Raw genomic sequence first — 16,234 nt, 5'->3', positions numbered from 1 at the left:
AACCTTCTTTATTTAGTATTATTTAATATTCTTTAAATATTTTGGCATAATTTTTTGTTTTGTTTTGTTTTTTTCCATCATCAATCTGATGAAAGAAGTGGTTAATTGTGGAGAAACATGATCCAATGGCAATAAACTGGGGGAGCTCAGCGAGGTCTGTTTGTTTTGATTTGTTTCTGTGTCTCTGCGTGACATTCTCCCCCCCAACCAGGTATGGGGCAGGACGCTTGCCACAGGAGGACCTTCCGGGGCAAAGGGAGGAGGTCAATGAGTAATCCTTCTAGGTTTCATGACCTACTTTGGGGAGAAGAAGTTGAGTTTCTATAACCTGCTTCAGGGGATAAGTGGGGAAGGAGAAAGGAGGGTGGGAGAAGGTCACAGAGATTGTCTGGCATCTTGGGTCCTTCTAATCTCCTTTGGTTTAAAGTACTCAGCATGCCACGGTGCCATATTTTGGGGGCACTGTGTTCGGAGTGCTGGCACCCACCTAGGTCCTACTGACTATTGAAGATGAGAAATGATGTCATAAATTATTATTTCATAATAGGCACAATGGCTTTGTAAAGCAGAGGACAGTTAACCATGGGGGAGCCTGAGCCACTCACAGTGAGCCAACATTCAAGGCCAGGGTCTTCCTTTTTTAAGAAATTTATTTATATTTTGATTTTTTATAGAGATGGGGTTTCCTGTGTTTCCAGGCTGGTCTTGAACTCCTAGCCTCAAGTGATCCTCCCACCTTGGCCTCCCAAAATGCTGAGATTACAGATGTGAGCCACTATAGTTGGCCTTGGCCAAGGGTCTTTCAGCTGTGTCCCCCCGTCCCTCCATGTCCTATAATTACATGAAGCCCCTCCAAGAACGTGCTGTGTAAATTGTCACATCCTCAGTCTTGAAGTGTACCATTTTCTAAAGTGGACCTGCCTGAGAATGGACGGCCCCTTTCACAATTGCCTTTTCACATGTTAGAAAGGAAAATTGCACCTGCACCCACACAGAATCTTACTGCCCCAGGGTAAGGCTCAAAGGCCCTAAACAAAAGGACAACTTGAAACACCAGCGCAGAGAAAGAAGAAGACTCATCACAAATGCTTTTGGAAGTCATGCGGATTCTAATTCTTTGCTTTCAACATAATAGAAGGTACCTAATTATCTGGTCAGCTGATGGATGAAAAGAATCATCACTGATCCTCCTGTGGCTTTTGGCTAGTACCTTGGAAGGAGTTCAAAGAATTGAATGGAATTCTTCTGTTCCCATCTACTTATTTATATGAACAAAGTCTCTCAGTATACAAAGTACTTAACATCTGTAAAAATGAAAAACTGGAATATAATTGATAAGGAACTTCATCCTTTGATCCTGGAATTAACCAGGGGGAAAATGGCTCCATCTGTTTCTAACATTAAGAGATGTCCCTTCTCCCCATTTTTTCTTTCTTTCTTTCTTTCTTTTTTTTTGGAGATAGAGTTTCACTCTCGTTACCCCGGCTGGAGTGTAACAGCACAGTGTTGGCTCACTGCAACCTCCACCTCCCAGGTTCAAGTGATTCTCCTGCCTCAGCCTCCTGAGTAGCTGGGATTACAGGTGTGTGCCACCATGCCCAGCTAAATTTTTTGTATTATTAGTAGAGACAGGATTTCACCATGTTAGCCAGGCTGATCTTGAACTCCTGACCTCAGGTGATCCACCTGCCTTGGCCGCCCAAAGTGCTGGGGTTATAGGCATGAGCCACTGTGCCTGGCCTCCCATTTTTACTTTTCATGTTTAATTAGTATCAACATTTATAATTAAAAAAAGGTTTCTATGTTGTTTCGGTCAACTGTAATTTTTTAACCCTTAAGTTTCCTATGGTGACAGAAAAGAAAAGCTCACCCATCAATTTATAAACATAATTAGTTGAAGAGGAGTATGGGACAGAGAATAATAAAAGACTTTTAAGCATATCAATATATTACAATAGGATAAATCTTTGGGGAGAAAATGAAATGGAAACAGTTCAAAGGGGGGAAAAAAGGAACAATATAAAATGTCCCAAATGTTGAAAAAAGCTTATTGTACATCACCAAAAGTGAACATTAATGTCAATTTTGGACTTTGGGTGATAATAATGTGTCAACGTAGATTCATCAACTGTGACAAATGTGCCATGCTGGTGTTGATAGTGGGGGGAGCTGCATGTGTGCGAAGGCAGGGGATATATAGACACTCTATTTCTGTCCAATTTGACTGTGAATCTAACTGTTCTAAAAATAAAGTCTATTAAAAAAAAAGCTTATTCATGTGCTTCTTAAAAAGATGATGGTGAGAATCAGATTGCCATGGAACTGTATTTAGATTCCATTGAATAGTTTTTTTAAACTGTCAACATTTAAAATATGTTGGACATGGAATTCTTTGTATCTATTTAAACTTGTAAGCCGGGTGCAGTGACTCATGCCTGTAATCTCAGCACTTTGGGAGACCAAGGTGGGCAGATCACGTGAGGTCAGGAGTTCAAGACCAGCCTGGCCAACATGGTGAAACCCCATTTCTACTAAAAATACAAAAATTAGCTGGGCATGGTGGCACATGCCTGTAGTCCCAGCTACTTGGGAGGCTGAGGGAGGAGAATCGCTTGAACCTGGGAGGCGGAGGTTGCAGTGAGTCGTGATCACACCACTGCACTCTAGCCTGGGCGACAGAGCAAGACTCCATCTCAAAAAAAAAAAAAAAAAAAAAAAAAAAAATTAATAAATAAACTTGTGATGAAAAAATTTAGATGTCAGCAAACAAATGTGTGAGGTGGCACATGGATTTTCAAACTTCTTCTAGGGTTATGCAAGCACAAAGTTTGAGATCCATTTATAGAGGCAGCCATCATCTGAGGTTGGCTATAGGGGCTATGTGGGAACAGATGAGTAAGTTGAGGAAAGGAGTCCACCAAAGGGGAGAAGAATGACACAGCTGTGCACAGGGACAGCGAGTGACAGAGAGAGATGGACACCCAAGGGAGGGCTGGGGCCAAGATGCTTGCCATCATGATCCCAGTAATGCTCCAACCCCTACACCAGTCCCTGGGAGGTCTGACTGTACTTCCTATCTTTCATTCCAATGAGATGCCTCGGGATCCTTTCAGTAATCACTCTGAAAAAATTCTAATTAGAGCAGTATCTGTTTTTATACCCAAGGATCACCACTGACAGTTGACGGCAGGAGCTAACAGTATTTGTGCACTCAGATTTCAGCAGTGCCTCTGGAAAACCAGTGATGGTCTTGCACCCTCACCAAATCTCAATAGTTAGACTCATACTTGGCTCTTACCTCTTGGGAGTGAAGCTAAAACAGTGACCGTTCCAAAAAGCTGGTAAGTTACTTTCAAATGGAACAGTGCATAACGGCAACCATCAGGAGAATTCATTAGGAGTTAACTCTATTTTCTTTCATTTAAAAATGGGGTGATCTGCTATTGCCTCCCCAAATGTAGACAAGTTATCCTTTTGGAATTCCTAATTAAGCATCTTTCTGTTCACAAATTTGCAGAGTTTGGTTTCTCTATATTCATTTTAGATAATCTATTACATAGAACTTTACTGCAGATGACTGCTGAATTTCAGTTGGGATCAAACCACTTTACTTTTATGCATAACTCCACAATGTAACAAGTGGTTTTCATGCTGGATTTGATTTTGTGAGGTAGGAAGTACAGCAGCATCAACCATTTGACAAACTGAGAAGTGAATTGAAGTGTTGTCAAAGAGCATACCAAGATCACACAGCAGGTGACATTTGAAACCCGGGTGCGTGAAGCCACTTTTCCAGTCACCTTTGGAAATGGATGCCTAGTAATTATGCCTGCATAAGCATATCACTAATGTCTCCAAATTCTTACTTACTGTTGCTTCTGAAAATGGAGCTCAAAGCCTCCCTCTGCATTCACTTTCTTGCCTCTCCCAGGCACTATCCCCAAAGACAAATAATTTGTAAAAGACTTCTGTTAAGTATTGAAGACTTCAGTATTGGGACTTTAAGAATGAAGTTTTAAAGAGTTTTGTACAGTTTGATAATTTTCCAGAAGAACTGACACTCTGGGTCAGGTAAGCTCACTCTTAATTAAGCTGCAAGTATTAATCTGTCTTAGTCTATTTCTCTTGCTATAGCAGAATACCAGACAGTGGGTAATTTACAAGGAAAATAAGTTTATTTGGTTCATGGTTCTGGAGGTTGGAAAGTCCAAGGACATGGTGGAAGCTTCTAGGGAGGGCTTTCAGACTGTGTCATAACACGGTGGAAAAGCAGAAAGCAAGTAAGCAGGCATGAAAAAGATGGCAAGAGCAAGCTGAGCTCACTTTTATAACAACCATGTTGCCCAGGCTGGTCTTGAAATCTTGTGCTTAAGCAATTCCCTTGCCTTGTCCTCCCAAAGTGTTGGAATTACAGGCGTGAGCCACTGTGCCCAACCTTAAACAAACTATCAAAGGGTATTAGTACAGAGCTTCGACAAGAATGCTTTAGGTACTTCAAAATTACAAAGCCTCCCTTTTAGGAGTCATGACATCGATGAGAATGATCACAGCCTACTTCTCTCACTCTAAGGTCAGCAGGCAGAAGCCACTATGTACGCAGGGCACTGGCCAGAAGATAGATTCAACCAAACACTGAGAAAATGGAAATACATTTACTTAAAATTGGCCATTTCAAAAATGCCTCCACTTCAATTTTGGTCTTTACATTTGATTGTAGATTAGGAGAATGTATAAAAGTTGGCTTTTAAGAACATATTCTTAAGCAAAATAATTCATCAGGAGAATTTCTGCTTCCCGCTATGGTAGAATAGTAATGGTTTGGGTTCATGGCCTGGCCCAAATCTCATCTCGAATTGTAATCCCCAGTGTTGGAAGTGGGGCCTGGTGGGAGGTGACTGGATCATGGGGCAATTTCTAACAGTTTAGCACCATGTCCTTAGTGCTATCTCATGACAGAGTTCTCAGGAGATCTGGTTATTTAAAAGCATGTTGCATGCCCTCTCTCTCTCTTCCTCCTGCCCTAGCCATGTGAGGTGCTCACTGTCCTTCCCCTTCACCCTCTGCCATGACTGAAAGTTTCCTGAGGCCTTCCCAGAAGCAGATGCCACCATGCTTCCTGTACAGCTTGTAGAACCATGAGCCCATTAAACCTCTTTTCTTTTTTTCTTTTTGAGAGGGAGTTTTGCTCTTGTTGCCCAGGCTGGAGTGCAGTGGCACGATCTTGGCTCACTGCAACCTCTGTCTCCTGGGTTCAAGTGATTATCCTGCCTCAGCCTCCCTAGTAGCTGGGATTACAGATGCCCCCCTACCCTCACCACGTCCATCTAAGTTTTGTATTTTTAGTAGAGACAGGGTTTCATCACGTTGGCCAGGCTGGTCTCCAACTCCTGATCTTAGGTGATCCACCTGCCTCACCCTCCCAAATAAACCTCTTTTCTTTATAAATTACCTAGTCTCAGGTATTTCTTTATAGCAGTGTGAGAATGGCCCAATACAAGTAGCTTGCAGTAGACAAAACAGTTAGAAATGCTGGATTAAAAAAAAATCTGTGTGAAGGCATTGGAGAGCTATTGAAGCAATTAGGACTCAAGGGGTCAAGATCCAAGACAGAAATGAACCATAAAGAGGTGTTCAGGTCTCTAGAAAGCCACACTTCCCCTCAGGGCATTTGTTGATGCTTAGTCTAGGGTGAGACTGGGAATCATGGCAAAGGATTTGAGCAGGCACTTCACAAAAATGGGTATTCAAATGGATAAGAAACATTTGACAAGATGCTACAATCGCTGGCATCAGGAAAATTCAACTTAAAACCACAGAAGATGCCACTACAAACCCCTGGAATGGCTAAATTAAAAAACTAATGGCAACACCAAAGGCTGTCAAGGATGTGGAACAACAAGAATTCTCATACAATACTAATGGGAGGCTGAATCATAGAATCTGTGTGGAAGCTGCTTGGCAGTATCTACTAAAACTAAACATATTACCCAGCCTGGCTAACATGGTGAAACCCCGTCTATACTAAAAATACAAAAAGTAGTGAAGTGTGGTGGTGAGTGCCTCCCAGCTTCTTGGGAGGCTGAGACACAAGAATCACTTGAGCCAGGGAGGCAGATGTTGCAGTGAGCTGAGATTGTGCCACTGCACTCCAGCCTGGGTGACAGAAGGACTCTAATTAAAAAAAAAAAAAAGGTTGGGTGCGGTGGCTCATGCCTGTAATCCCAGCATTTTGGGAGGCTGAGGCAGGCTGAAGTGCAGCTCGAGACCAGTCTGGCCAACATGGTGAAACCCCGTCTCTACTAAAAATACAAAAACTAGCCAGGCGTGGTGGTGGGGGCCTGCGATCCCAGCTGCGCAGGAGACTGAGACAGGAGAATCATTTGAATCCGGGAGGCAGAAGTTGCAGTGAGCCGAGATTGCACCACTGTACTCCAGCCTGGCTGACAGAGCGAGACTCAATCTCAAAAATGAAATAAAATAAAAAAATAAAACTAAACATATGCACAACCTGTGGTCCAGCAATTGCACCGTAGGTATATATGCAAGAGAAATGTCTACACATGTCCAACAAAAGACATGTACTGTACAAGAATGCTCCCAACAGCATTACTGGTTAAAGCCCCACCCTAGAAACAAATCAAATATCCATCAACAAGACAATGGATAAATAGGTTTTGGTATAGTCACACAATGGAATACTAACGGTGAAAAAGAATAAGCTAGTGCTGTGGGCAGTAGCATGAATGAGAGTTGAGTCAAAGCAAAGCAAAATAAAACCAACCTAGGCAACATGGTGAGAGCCTGTCTCTTAAAAAAAACAAAAACAAAACTTGGCCGGGTGTGGTGGCCTGCGCCTGTGTTGCCAGCTACGCTGGTGGCTGAGGCGGGAGGCTCACTTCAGCCTGCAAGGTGGGGTTGCAGTGGGCCACGATCGCGCCGCTGCAAGATCTGGCTGGGCAACAGAGCAAGACCCTGTTTCAAAAAGAAAAAAGTACTGTGATATAATTCCATTTCATATATAAAGTTCAAAAAGAGGATGGCCTGGCGCGGTGGCTCAAGCCTGTAATCCCAGCACTTTGGGAGGCCGAGACGGGCGGATCACGAGGTCAGGAGATCGAGACCATCCTGGCTAACACGGTGAAACCCCGTCTCTACTAAAAAAAAATACAAAAAAAACCTAGCCAGGTGAGGTGGCGGACGCCTGTAGTCCCAGTTACTCGGGAGGCTGAGGCAGGAGAATGGCGTAAACCCGGGAGGCGGAGCTTACAGTGAGCTGAGATCCGGCCACCGTACTCCAGCCTGGGTGACAGAGCGAGACTCCGCCTCCAAAAAAAAAAAAAAAAGAGGAAATGCTAAGGAGATAGAGGCTAGAATCATGACGACCTTTGTAACGGGGAGTAAGGGCTGGAAGGGCCATGAGGAAGGCTGCTGCACCTCCCTGAATGCTGTTATCTTCATGTGGGTGGTTCACTTTGTAAAAATTCAGAGTGTACCATTATGATATGTGCACTAATTCATTAGTTACCATGGCAAACTGCAGATGCCCACTGAAGGACTGAAAGACATGCCATCCCCCGAAATGCTAGATTGGTGCACTGATTACTTCTAGTTGAAAACATTGGAGAAACTGGGGTCCCAGAAAGGGTGAGCCGACCTTCTCTTCCTGCAGGCAGCAAGCCATCAGGATTCCTCTGAAGGGGAACCCTCAGCGTTTCAGGGCGAGAAAATAGCCCTTATCACCAGAGACTGGGAACTGGGCTGCAAAGGAGCTGAATAAATACACTCAACAAAGTAACCTTTATCTTCCGCTATAGATAAAGTAACCCTTGTCTCCCCCCATAGATCTTCTGGTGATGCCCTTTAGTGAAAGGAATATAAAAACGCAGGACCCCAGTTTGTGCTGCCCAAAGGAATAAAGTAAGCTGAAAGCTGAGTCACGGAAGACGCTGCCTTGCACCCTTTTGTTGCTAAACAGACAGCTACAAATAAAAGGTTAGATATCTCCACAAGGAGCAATTCTATGTTCATCTTATCTTCTGTAAAGTTCCAACTTACTGAGCGGGAGAGGAATACAGTTATTCACTCTTTCCCTACCTGCTCTTTTTCTCTTGCAACATGTGCATTACCATGCCCCTCCCTCTTTCCCCTCCTTGACTTTTCCCCTTTACGTTTTTTTTTGTTTTTGTTTTTGTTTTTTTTTGAGATGGATCTTGCTCTGTCACCCAGGTTGAAGTCCAGTGGTGCTATCTCGGCTTACTGCATCCTCTGCCTCCTGGATCCAAGCAATTCTCCCTTCCTCAGCCTCCCAAGTCGCTGGGATTACAGGCGTCCACCCCCATGCCCGGCTAAGTTTTGTATTTTTAGTACAGATGGGGTTTCACTATGTTGGTCAGGCTAGTCTCGAACTCCTGACCTCAAGTGATCCGCCCACCTCAGCCTCCCAAAGTGCTGGGATGACAGGCGGGAGCCACCGTGCCTGGCATCCCCTTTAAATGTTGAAGTCCTGAAATTCATCTTTGGAGAAGGGCACAGACCACAGACTGTTTCTGTGATTCTGTTTGTTTGTTTGTTTTCTTCTAGGCGTGTCCTTAAGCCTTGGCAAAAGAAACTTCTAAACTGATTGAGACCTATCAAAGACTTTCTGGTTTACACTCCCCTAGAAACTTCACTGCCCCTAGCCAGATCCTCTTTGTTCTGTCATTTCTTCTCAAATTTATTGTTCTTTGTTAAAAAAGTATAGAAGCATCTTGCCTCGGCGACTTCTTTAGACTTTGGAGTCTTGTGAAGATCCCCATGTAGATGTAAAACTGATAAAAATGTGTATGCTTTCTCTTGTTAATCTCTCTGGTGTCAATTTGGTTTCTAAATCCAGCCTAAAGGGGTGTGGAGGTAATCTCTGATCCAGCCTAAAGGGGTATGGAGGTAATCTCTGACTCTCCCACCACGGCTAATCTTAGTTAGACAATAGCTATACCTTCTCTTATACAATAGCATAGCCATGTTGCATGACTCCTGAGCATTATTTTTACAGATTCAAGGGGAAAGGTGCCTCATGGAAGAGTTATGCAAAGTGGTGGCCCTGAATGTAACTCTCTAGTTTTAGCTGTGCATATGGTTGTTCAGATAGACACTACATTTCTCAGCTTTTCTTGTAGCTCAGTGTCATTATGGAACTAACTTCTGGCCAATGGGATGGAGGCATAAGCCTGAATGTGCATTTCCCCGGCTCTTCCCTCACTTCCTACGGACTGGAAAATGGCGAGGCAGAAAAGCTACCATGGAACCAAAGATGGAAGCCGCATATTGAAAATGGCAGAGCCATTCTACTAGGTCTATCTACCTGTGTACCTGTGCCTGGACCAGTGTGTGAGAGAGAAATAAGCTTGTAGCTTGTTTGAACCACTGATTTAAGAGTCTCTTTGCTACAGCAACTTAGATGGTACCTTCACTAATGCAGTTGTTAAAGCATGGCATTGGGCCAGGTGCAGTGGCTCACGCCTGTGATCCCAGCGCTTTGGGAGGCCGAGGCGGGCAGATCATGAGGTCAGGAGATCGAGACCATCCTGGTCAACATGGTGAAACCCCATCTCTACCAAAAAAAAAAAAAAAAATTAGCCAGGGGTGGTGTCATGTGCCTGTAGTCCCAGCTACTCGGGAGGCTGAGAGAGGGGAATTGCTTGAACCCGGGAGGCAGAGGTTGCAGTGAGCCAAGATTGCACCACTGCACTCTAGCCTGGCAACAGAGCAAGACTTTGTCTAACAACAACAACAAAAGAAAAAAAAAAAGCATGGCGTTGAAGGTAGTTACGGGTGGAAAACTTTGTATTTTTATTGCTTAATATTTATCACAAATAATACTATTTAATTGCTTTGTTGTCAGTCAGCCACCATACAACCTAAGGAAGACCCCAGAAAACAGCATTTATAGGATACATTTTCCCACAAGGAAGCTGCCCTAATTCTCCCTCTAATGATATGACACTTTTTTTTTTTTTTAAAACCTGTAAAAGGGAAAGGTGTTTGGAAAATGGAGAGGAACTTCTTCACCTTTAACATTCTTTGATTTTCAAAAAGAAGGTAATGACCCTCACACAATTATAGTTGCTCGAGGCCTCAGTTGGGAAAAAGCCTGGAAATCCTTGTACACATGACTTGAAGGAAGCATTTTCAAATATGAAGAACAAATATGAAAAAAAGAACACATATAAATTTATGCTTTTTACTTGCACAAATTGTTTGTAACGAAATCACAGTAACTTGCACATTTTCCAGGTGGTCCTTTTAGTTTTCCTGGCAAATATAAGCACCAAATACAAACAACAAAGAAAAGAGCATCTTTCAAGCAGGAAGCAGGAAGAACCAACAGTGAGTGCATGAAGATATATCGGATTAATACAGCCACACAGAAACAGGGACAGAAGAGAATCAGACAACCACAGAGAGATACATTTTGGATTTGGAATGAAAAAAAAGCAAAATGGATTCTTCTCTTTCTGAATCCTTCAAAGGGCTGTTAACTTACATACAGCTTAAGAGCTGAGTCTGTGTTTATTTGAAAATAATATATTTGTAATATTTTGTGAGACAATGAATGGTGTGGTTAGTATACAGGTGACATTAAAACAAATCCTTGGCCGGGCGCAGTAGCTCATGCCTGTAATCCCAGCACTTTTGGAGGCAGAGGCGGGCAGATCACGAGGTCAGGAGATCGAGACCATACTGGCCAACATGGTGAAACCCTGTCTGTACTAAAAAATACAAAAAAGTTAGCTGGGCCTGGTGGTGCATGCCTGTAGTCCCAGCTACTGGGGAGGCTGAGGCAGGAGAATTGCTTGAATCTGGGAGGCGAAGTCTGTAGTGAGCCAAGATCATGCCACTGCACTCCAGCCTGGGCGACAGAGTGAGACTCTGTCTTAAAAAAGAAAATCCTTCATACTTTATAGGGTTTAATAATATGCAGGTCATCTTACCTGGGGGTTTTTAAATACAGCATATTTCTCCTCTTTCTGCAAAAATAGTACTTTATTTTCTGTGTCTCTTGTCCAGTCTGATAAGACTTCAACAACATTTTCATGGTCTTCGAAAAACCTCTCTGATGAAATAAGAAAAGGTATTCTTTCAGACCCAAGACATCAGGGGTTCCAAGTGAGAAGCAAGCTATTACTGAGTTAATCTTCATGAGTTTCATCAGGTGCCTAGGATTCTTATTAATAATTCTCACATGATGTCACACTGTAATATTTCTATTATGTTTATCTTTCATTGTCTTCAAGTTATCTTCCATTAAAAACAAGATGAAAAAACCCATAACACAGGCCGGGCGCGGTGGCTCAAGCCTGTAATCCCAGCACTTTGGGAGGCTGAAACGGGTGGATCACGAGGTCAGGAGATCGAGACCATCCTGGCTAACACGGTGAAACCCCGTCTCTACTAAAAAAAATATAAAAAAATAGCCGAGCGAGGTGGTGGGCGCCTGTAGTCCCAGCTACTCGGGAGGCTGAGGCAGGAGAATGGCGTGAACCTGGGAGGCGGAGCTTGCAGTGAGCTGAGATCCGGCCACTGCACTCCAGCCTGGGCGACAGAGCGAGACTCCATCTCAAAAAAAAAAAAAAAAAAAAAAAAAAAAACCCATAACACAGTGACAATGGTCAGCTGTCACACTTTTTTCTTTCATTTTGTTTAAGAGATGGGGTCTCACTGTGTTGTCCAGGCTGGAGTGCAGTGGCTATTCACAGGCTCAAGGCTCAAGCAATCCTCTTGCCTCACCCTCCCAAGTAGCTTGGCCTACAGGCATATGCCAGTGTACCCGGAGACATACTTTTTTCATACCGACATTTTTTACCTTAAATAGTCCCAGATGGTGGCAAACATTCTACGTGAGGTGGACAGTCAGTCAATGACTGGTGGAACACTTTGAATGAAATTGTGAGAGTCACAGTGTGTACTCCAAAACATCACTCCTTAACATTCTAAAAGCAACGTGTGAATGCTTGAATTAAAACATAAAGAAAGGCTTTCATTTCTTCCCTTGACACATAGAACTGAAGACAACTTCAAGGGACTGTTTTAGTGTAAACCATTTTATCCAGAAAAAAAATTGCTCCTAAAGCTTCCAGCACAGGCAATTCTGTCCCACCCAGCTCTCCTGAGGGACGACTGTCCCATTATTAAAAATGAGAAATGTGGTATGTGTGCCTATAGTCCCAGCTACTCGGGATGCGGAGGCAGGAGGATCGCTTGAGCCTGGGAGCTGAGGCTACAGTGACCCATGACTGCGTCATTGCACTGTAGCCTTGGTAATGGAGCAAGACCCTGTCTCAACACCACCACCACCACTACCTAGAATGAGAAGTAACAGTATATCTTCAGTTAACCTTTTTTCCGCTTTTGAAAAATTCCACCAATTTCTACCAATTGTTCTTTGCACTCTGAGGCTGAGCCTCTTCCACAAGACAAAGTGTCAGAGATTAAGCAAGTGGGGAGGGAGGAGGGGGAAATGAGCACTGGTGGGAGACTGTGGCAGGGTTATGGTCGGTTAAGGAAGCAACCACTAAAGAGGCATTAGCTGACAGATACCCAGGCTCTTCTGCCACCTGCTCAGCTTATTAACCATGCAGTATCTTAGTCAGTATCATCCAGTCGCTTTCTTTCCCAAATGGAACCACTAGAGAAGCAGCAGTAATAATGTTTATATCCCCCAAGGTCTGGCCACCACCTGCTAGAATCCAACTCTCTTCACTACAACAAAATGAAGAGTCGAGCACTAAATCTCATATAAGGGAAGTGAAAGCCTTGAACCAAAGTCTTCTCAAGGAAGAACCAGGCCAGGCATGGTGGCTCACGCTTGTAATCCCAGCACTTTGGGAGGCCCAGGTGGGAGGATTGCTTGAGCGCAGGAGTTTGAGATCAGCCTGGGCAGCATAGTGAGACCCCGTGTCTATTTTCTATGTAAAATTAAAGAGAAAAAAAGAGAATAAACCCAGGCCCGTAATACAGCAAACCCACAAGGTTTTTGGAGTACAGCCCATTGCTGCGGATGGGACTTACCAATTTGTAGTTCCGGGTAGATTTCATAAAGACACCAGTCTACATTGCAGTCACAATGAGTTTTCTCGAAAAGGTTGTCCAGAACATCTCGGGCTAGCTGCCGCTCATCCACCATCAGTGACTTTGTGCTGTTGTCGTCCATGTGCACCTTGACGACGAGCTGAGGATAGAACCATGAGGCAGCCAGTAAATTTCAGCAACTGGAGAAGGCTACTAAGATAAAGGTTTCAAAGTTGCTACTGTTTCTGCACATTTATGTGAGAATGTGTTTGGTGAACTTGCTCCATCTAAACTCACTTGCATGCCAGGCACTTGTTTTAGGTGCTAGGATTATAGAGGTGGAGAAACCAATTCACAAAAAGAGAAAACAGATAATAAACAAAGTCCTTGTTTAGCCTTCAGAGACAGGGCATTCTGGTGGCAGAGACAGAAAACAAAGAGAACAAAAAAAGTGCTAGCTTCTTTCTTTCCCAATAATCTTTCCCTTTTCTTATTCCATCCTGGAGCCCAGAAACTTTTCTAGATTAAAAGCTATGCCTGTATCTTTATTATTATTATTATTATTATTATTATTATTTTGAGACAGATTCTTACTCTGTCGGCCAGGCTGCGGTGCAGTGGCGTGATCTCAGCTCACTGCAACCTTTGCTTCCTGGATTCAAGCGATTCTCTTGTTTCAGTCTTCCTAGTAGCTGGGATTACAGGTGCCTGCTACCATGCCCAGCTAATTTTTTTTTTTTAATTTTTAGTGGAGATGGCGTTTCACCATGTTGGCCAGGCTGGTCTTGAACTCCTGACCTCAGGTGATCCACCCACCTTGGCCTCCCAAAGCGCTGGGATTACAGGTATAAGCCAGCACCCCGGCCACATGTTTCTTTATAATAAACTCTTCTCTTTTGCTTAGCTGGAGTTGAGTCCCATTTCATGCAACCCAAGAGTCTGAAGACACCAAGTTGGTTAATCCACAATTCTTTGAAGGTCCACAGGGCATATCTCAACACAGTGTCACTGAGGGGACCCCACTGAGAGACAGATAGTTACAGCAGGGCACATTTGAGATCAGAATTGGATTAAGTGAAATGAATGTAGACTGAGAAATAAGCTGTTTTGCAGGCACATGATGAATCTAATTTTGGGGTTGTTTTGTGTGTGTGTGTGACAGGGTCTTGCTCTGTTGCCTAGGCTGGAGTGCAGTGGTGTCATCTTGGGTTACTGTAGCCTCGACCTCCTGAGCTCAACTGATCCTCCCACCTCAGCCTCCTGAGTGGCTGGGACCACAGGTGTGCACCACCACACCCAGCTAATTGTTGTTCATTTTTTTTTGTAGAGGTAAAGTCTCACTATGTTGCCCAGGTTGGTTTCAAATTCCTGGCCTCAAGCAGTTCTCCTGCCTCACCCTCCTAAAGTACTGGGATTACAAGCATGAGCCACCGTATCCAGCCCCTAATTTATTTTTTATTCCATTTTCAAAATATTCTATTGAATTAAATTCACAATAAAATTGATAGTAATCTTATTCCAAATCTGTAGGTTTGGAGGAAGCTGCATTTACTTATCTTCAACAAAAACACAGAATATCCTTGACTTTTTCTTGGCAACTTGTCAAAGTTATTAAAACACCTGATTCAGCTGGGTACGGTGGCTCACGCCCGTAATCTCAGCACTTTGGGAGGCTGAGGCGGGCAGATCATGAGGTCAGGAGTTCAAGACCAGCCTGACCAACAGGATGAAAACCTGTCTCTGCTAAAAATACAGAAGTTAGCCAGGTGTGGTAGCATGTGCCTGTAATCCCAGCTGCTCAGGAGGCTGAGGCAGGAGAATCTCTTGAAACTGGGAGGCAGAAGTTGCAGTGAGCTGAGATTGCAGCACTGCACTGCAGCCTAGGGGATGGAGTGAGACTCCGTCTCAAAAAAAAAAAAAAAAAAAAAAAAAAAGGAAAGAAAACAACAACAACAACTAAAATCTTATTCGTTAGAGAGACCCTGATTTTCATGTAATGTAACAGAATTAATTCGTGAAATAATGCAGCTAGGCTTTGGATTTTCTTTGACACCTATGTATTTGTAGCATATGAGCTTATGGTTGGTCCTGGTTATTCACCAATAAGACGCATCGTTATTAAAAAAAAGTAATTAGATGGACTGAAAAGGGAGAGAGAAACCATAAATTTGATAACATTTCTTTCTCTCCACAAGTTTGGATTAGGTTCTGAGCAGCCAGGTTCTGTCCCATTCCTGCCTCCCATCCAAGTACTAACCAGGCCTGACCCTGTTTAGCTTCTGAGATCAGATGAGATGGAGCATGATGAGGGTTGTATGGCTGTAGCTTCATTCCTTCCTAACACTCTATAGTTAACAGATTGAAGAGTGTAGCTCCTGTAGATGGTTCTGCAGAGTTACTGATAGCAACGGAAGGGTGTGTGTGGTGGTAACCATTTGGATGAGTTGCAGGCAGCAACCAAAAGTTGAAGCACTCATGTAACACCTTCTATTTCCAACATTCACATACACCCCCAAGATCAAAATGTAGACATGGGGCAGTCAAAATGCTTTCTTCCTCCAGGGACCGTTTAAATCAGAGCCTTATCCCAGGGTTTCCTAAAGAATACTTTTTTTTTTCCCTTGAAAATCTCTAACTCAGACATCTGTAGTTGGATAGTTGCTTTTTCCCTGTATTTGTCTTTTGATGATAAAATGGTAGGCCCAACTAACACAGTGTCAAAGATCCATTCATGTGACCTTAGAAATGAGTCATGGAGGGTTGCATGGAAAAAGAAGAATTCTTCAAATAGCGGTCTTTACTAGGATTTATTTTCTGTGGAAGGCGTACTTGCTGCTCTCTGCTGAGAATTACTGCTGTAAAGTAGCTACATGTGCTAAGACACACTACCAATGTTAAGGCTTAGAAAATTTAATGTTTCTGATGGAAAGATTAATGATGTTTGACTACATTTCAATCCCGCTTAGGAATTCTTGAGAAAATAAAACACGTGTTGCTGTTTTTTATGTTCTATAAAAACATTTATATAGAGAAAAAATACTAAACCACATAATTTGGCGATGATTAAAGGTTTCTTTTTGCAGAAATTGGAAACTAGAGTTAATCCACATGTACTTATGAATGTCCACAATTATAGAATTTAGAAAACACACACACATACACACGCATGCACACACACACACACACA

The 16,234-nt window shown here is 43.1% G+C and overlaps 1 protein-coding gene across 5 annotated transcripts in view; it reads right to left on the bottom strand.

Moving 5' to 3' along the window:
- Nucleotides 1–16,234, bottom strand: part of APBB1IP (amyloid beta precursor protein binding family B member 1 interacting protein) — a 166,249-nt gene that overhangs the window by 78,725 nt on the left and 71,290 nt on the right. For all 5 annotated transcript variants that reach the window (XM_050804505.1, XM_050804504.1, XM_050804503.1 and 2 more), the window contains 2 exons: nt 13,048–13,207; nt 10,971–11,092 (listed from right to left, as the gene is read on the bottom strand). In XM_050804505.1, coding sequence (XP_050660462.1) covers nt 10,971–11,092; nt 13,048–13,207 — 282 coding nt within the window. The remainder of the gene's footprint in view (nt 1–10,970; nt 11,093–13,047; nt 13,208–16,234) is intronic.

The sequence above is a fragment of the Macaca thibetana genome, chromosome 9 (assembly GCF_024542745.1).
Source record: "Macaca thibetana thibetana isolate TM-01 chromosome 9, ASM2454274v1, whole genome shotgun sequence".
Taxonomy (NCBI): domain Eukaryota; kingdom Metazoa; phylum Chordata; class Mammalia; order Primates; family Cercopithecidae; genus Macaca; species Macaca thibetana.
This window is presented reverse-complemented; position numbering and strand designations above follow the sequence as displayed.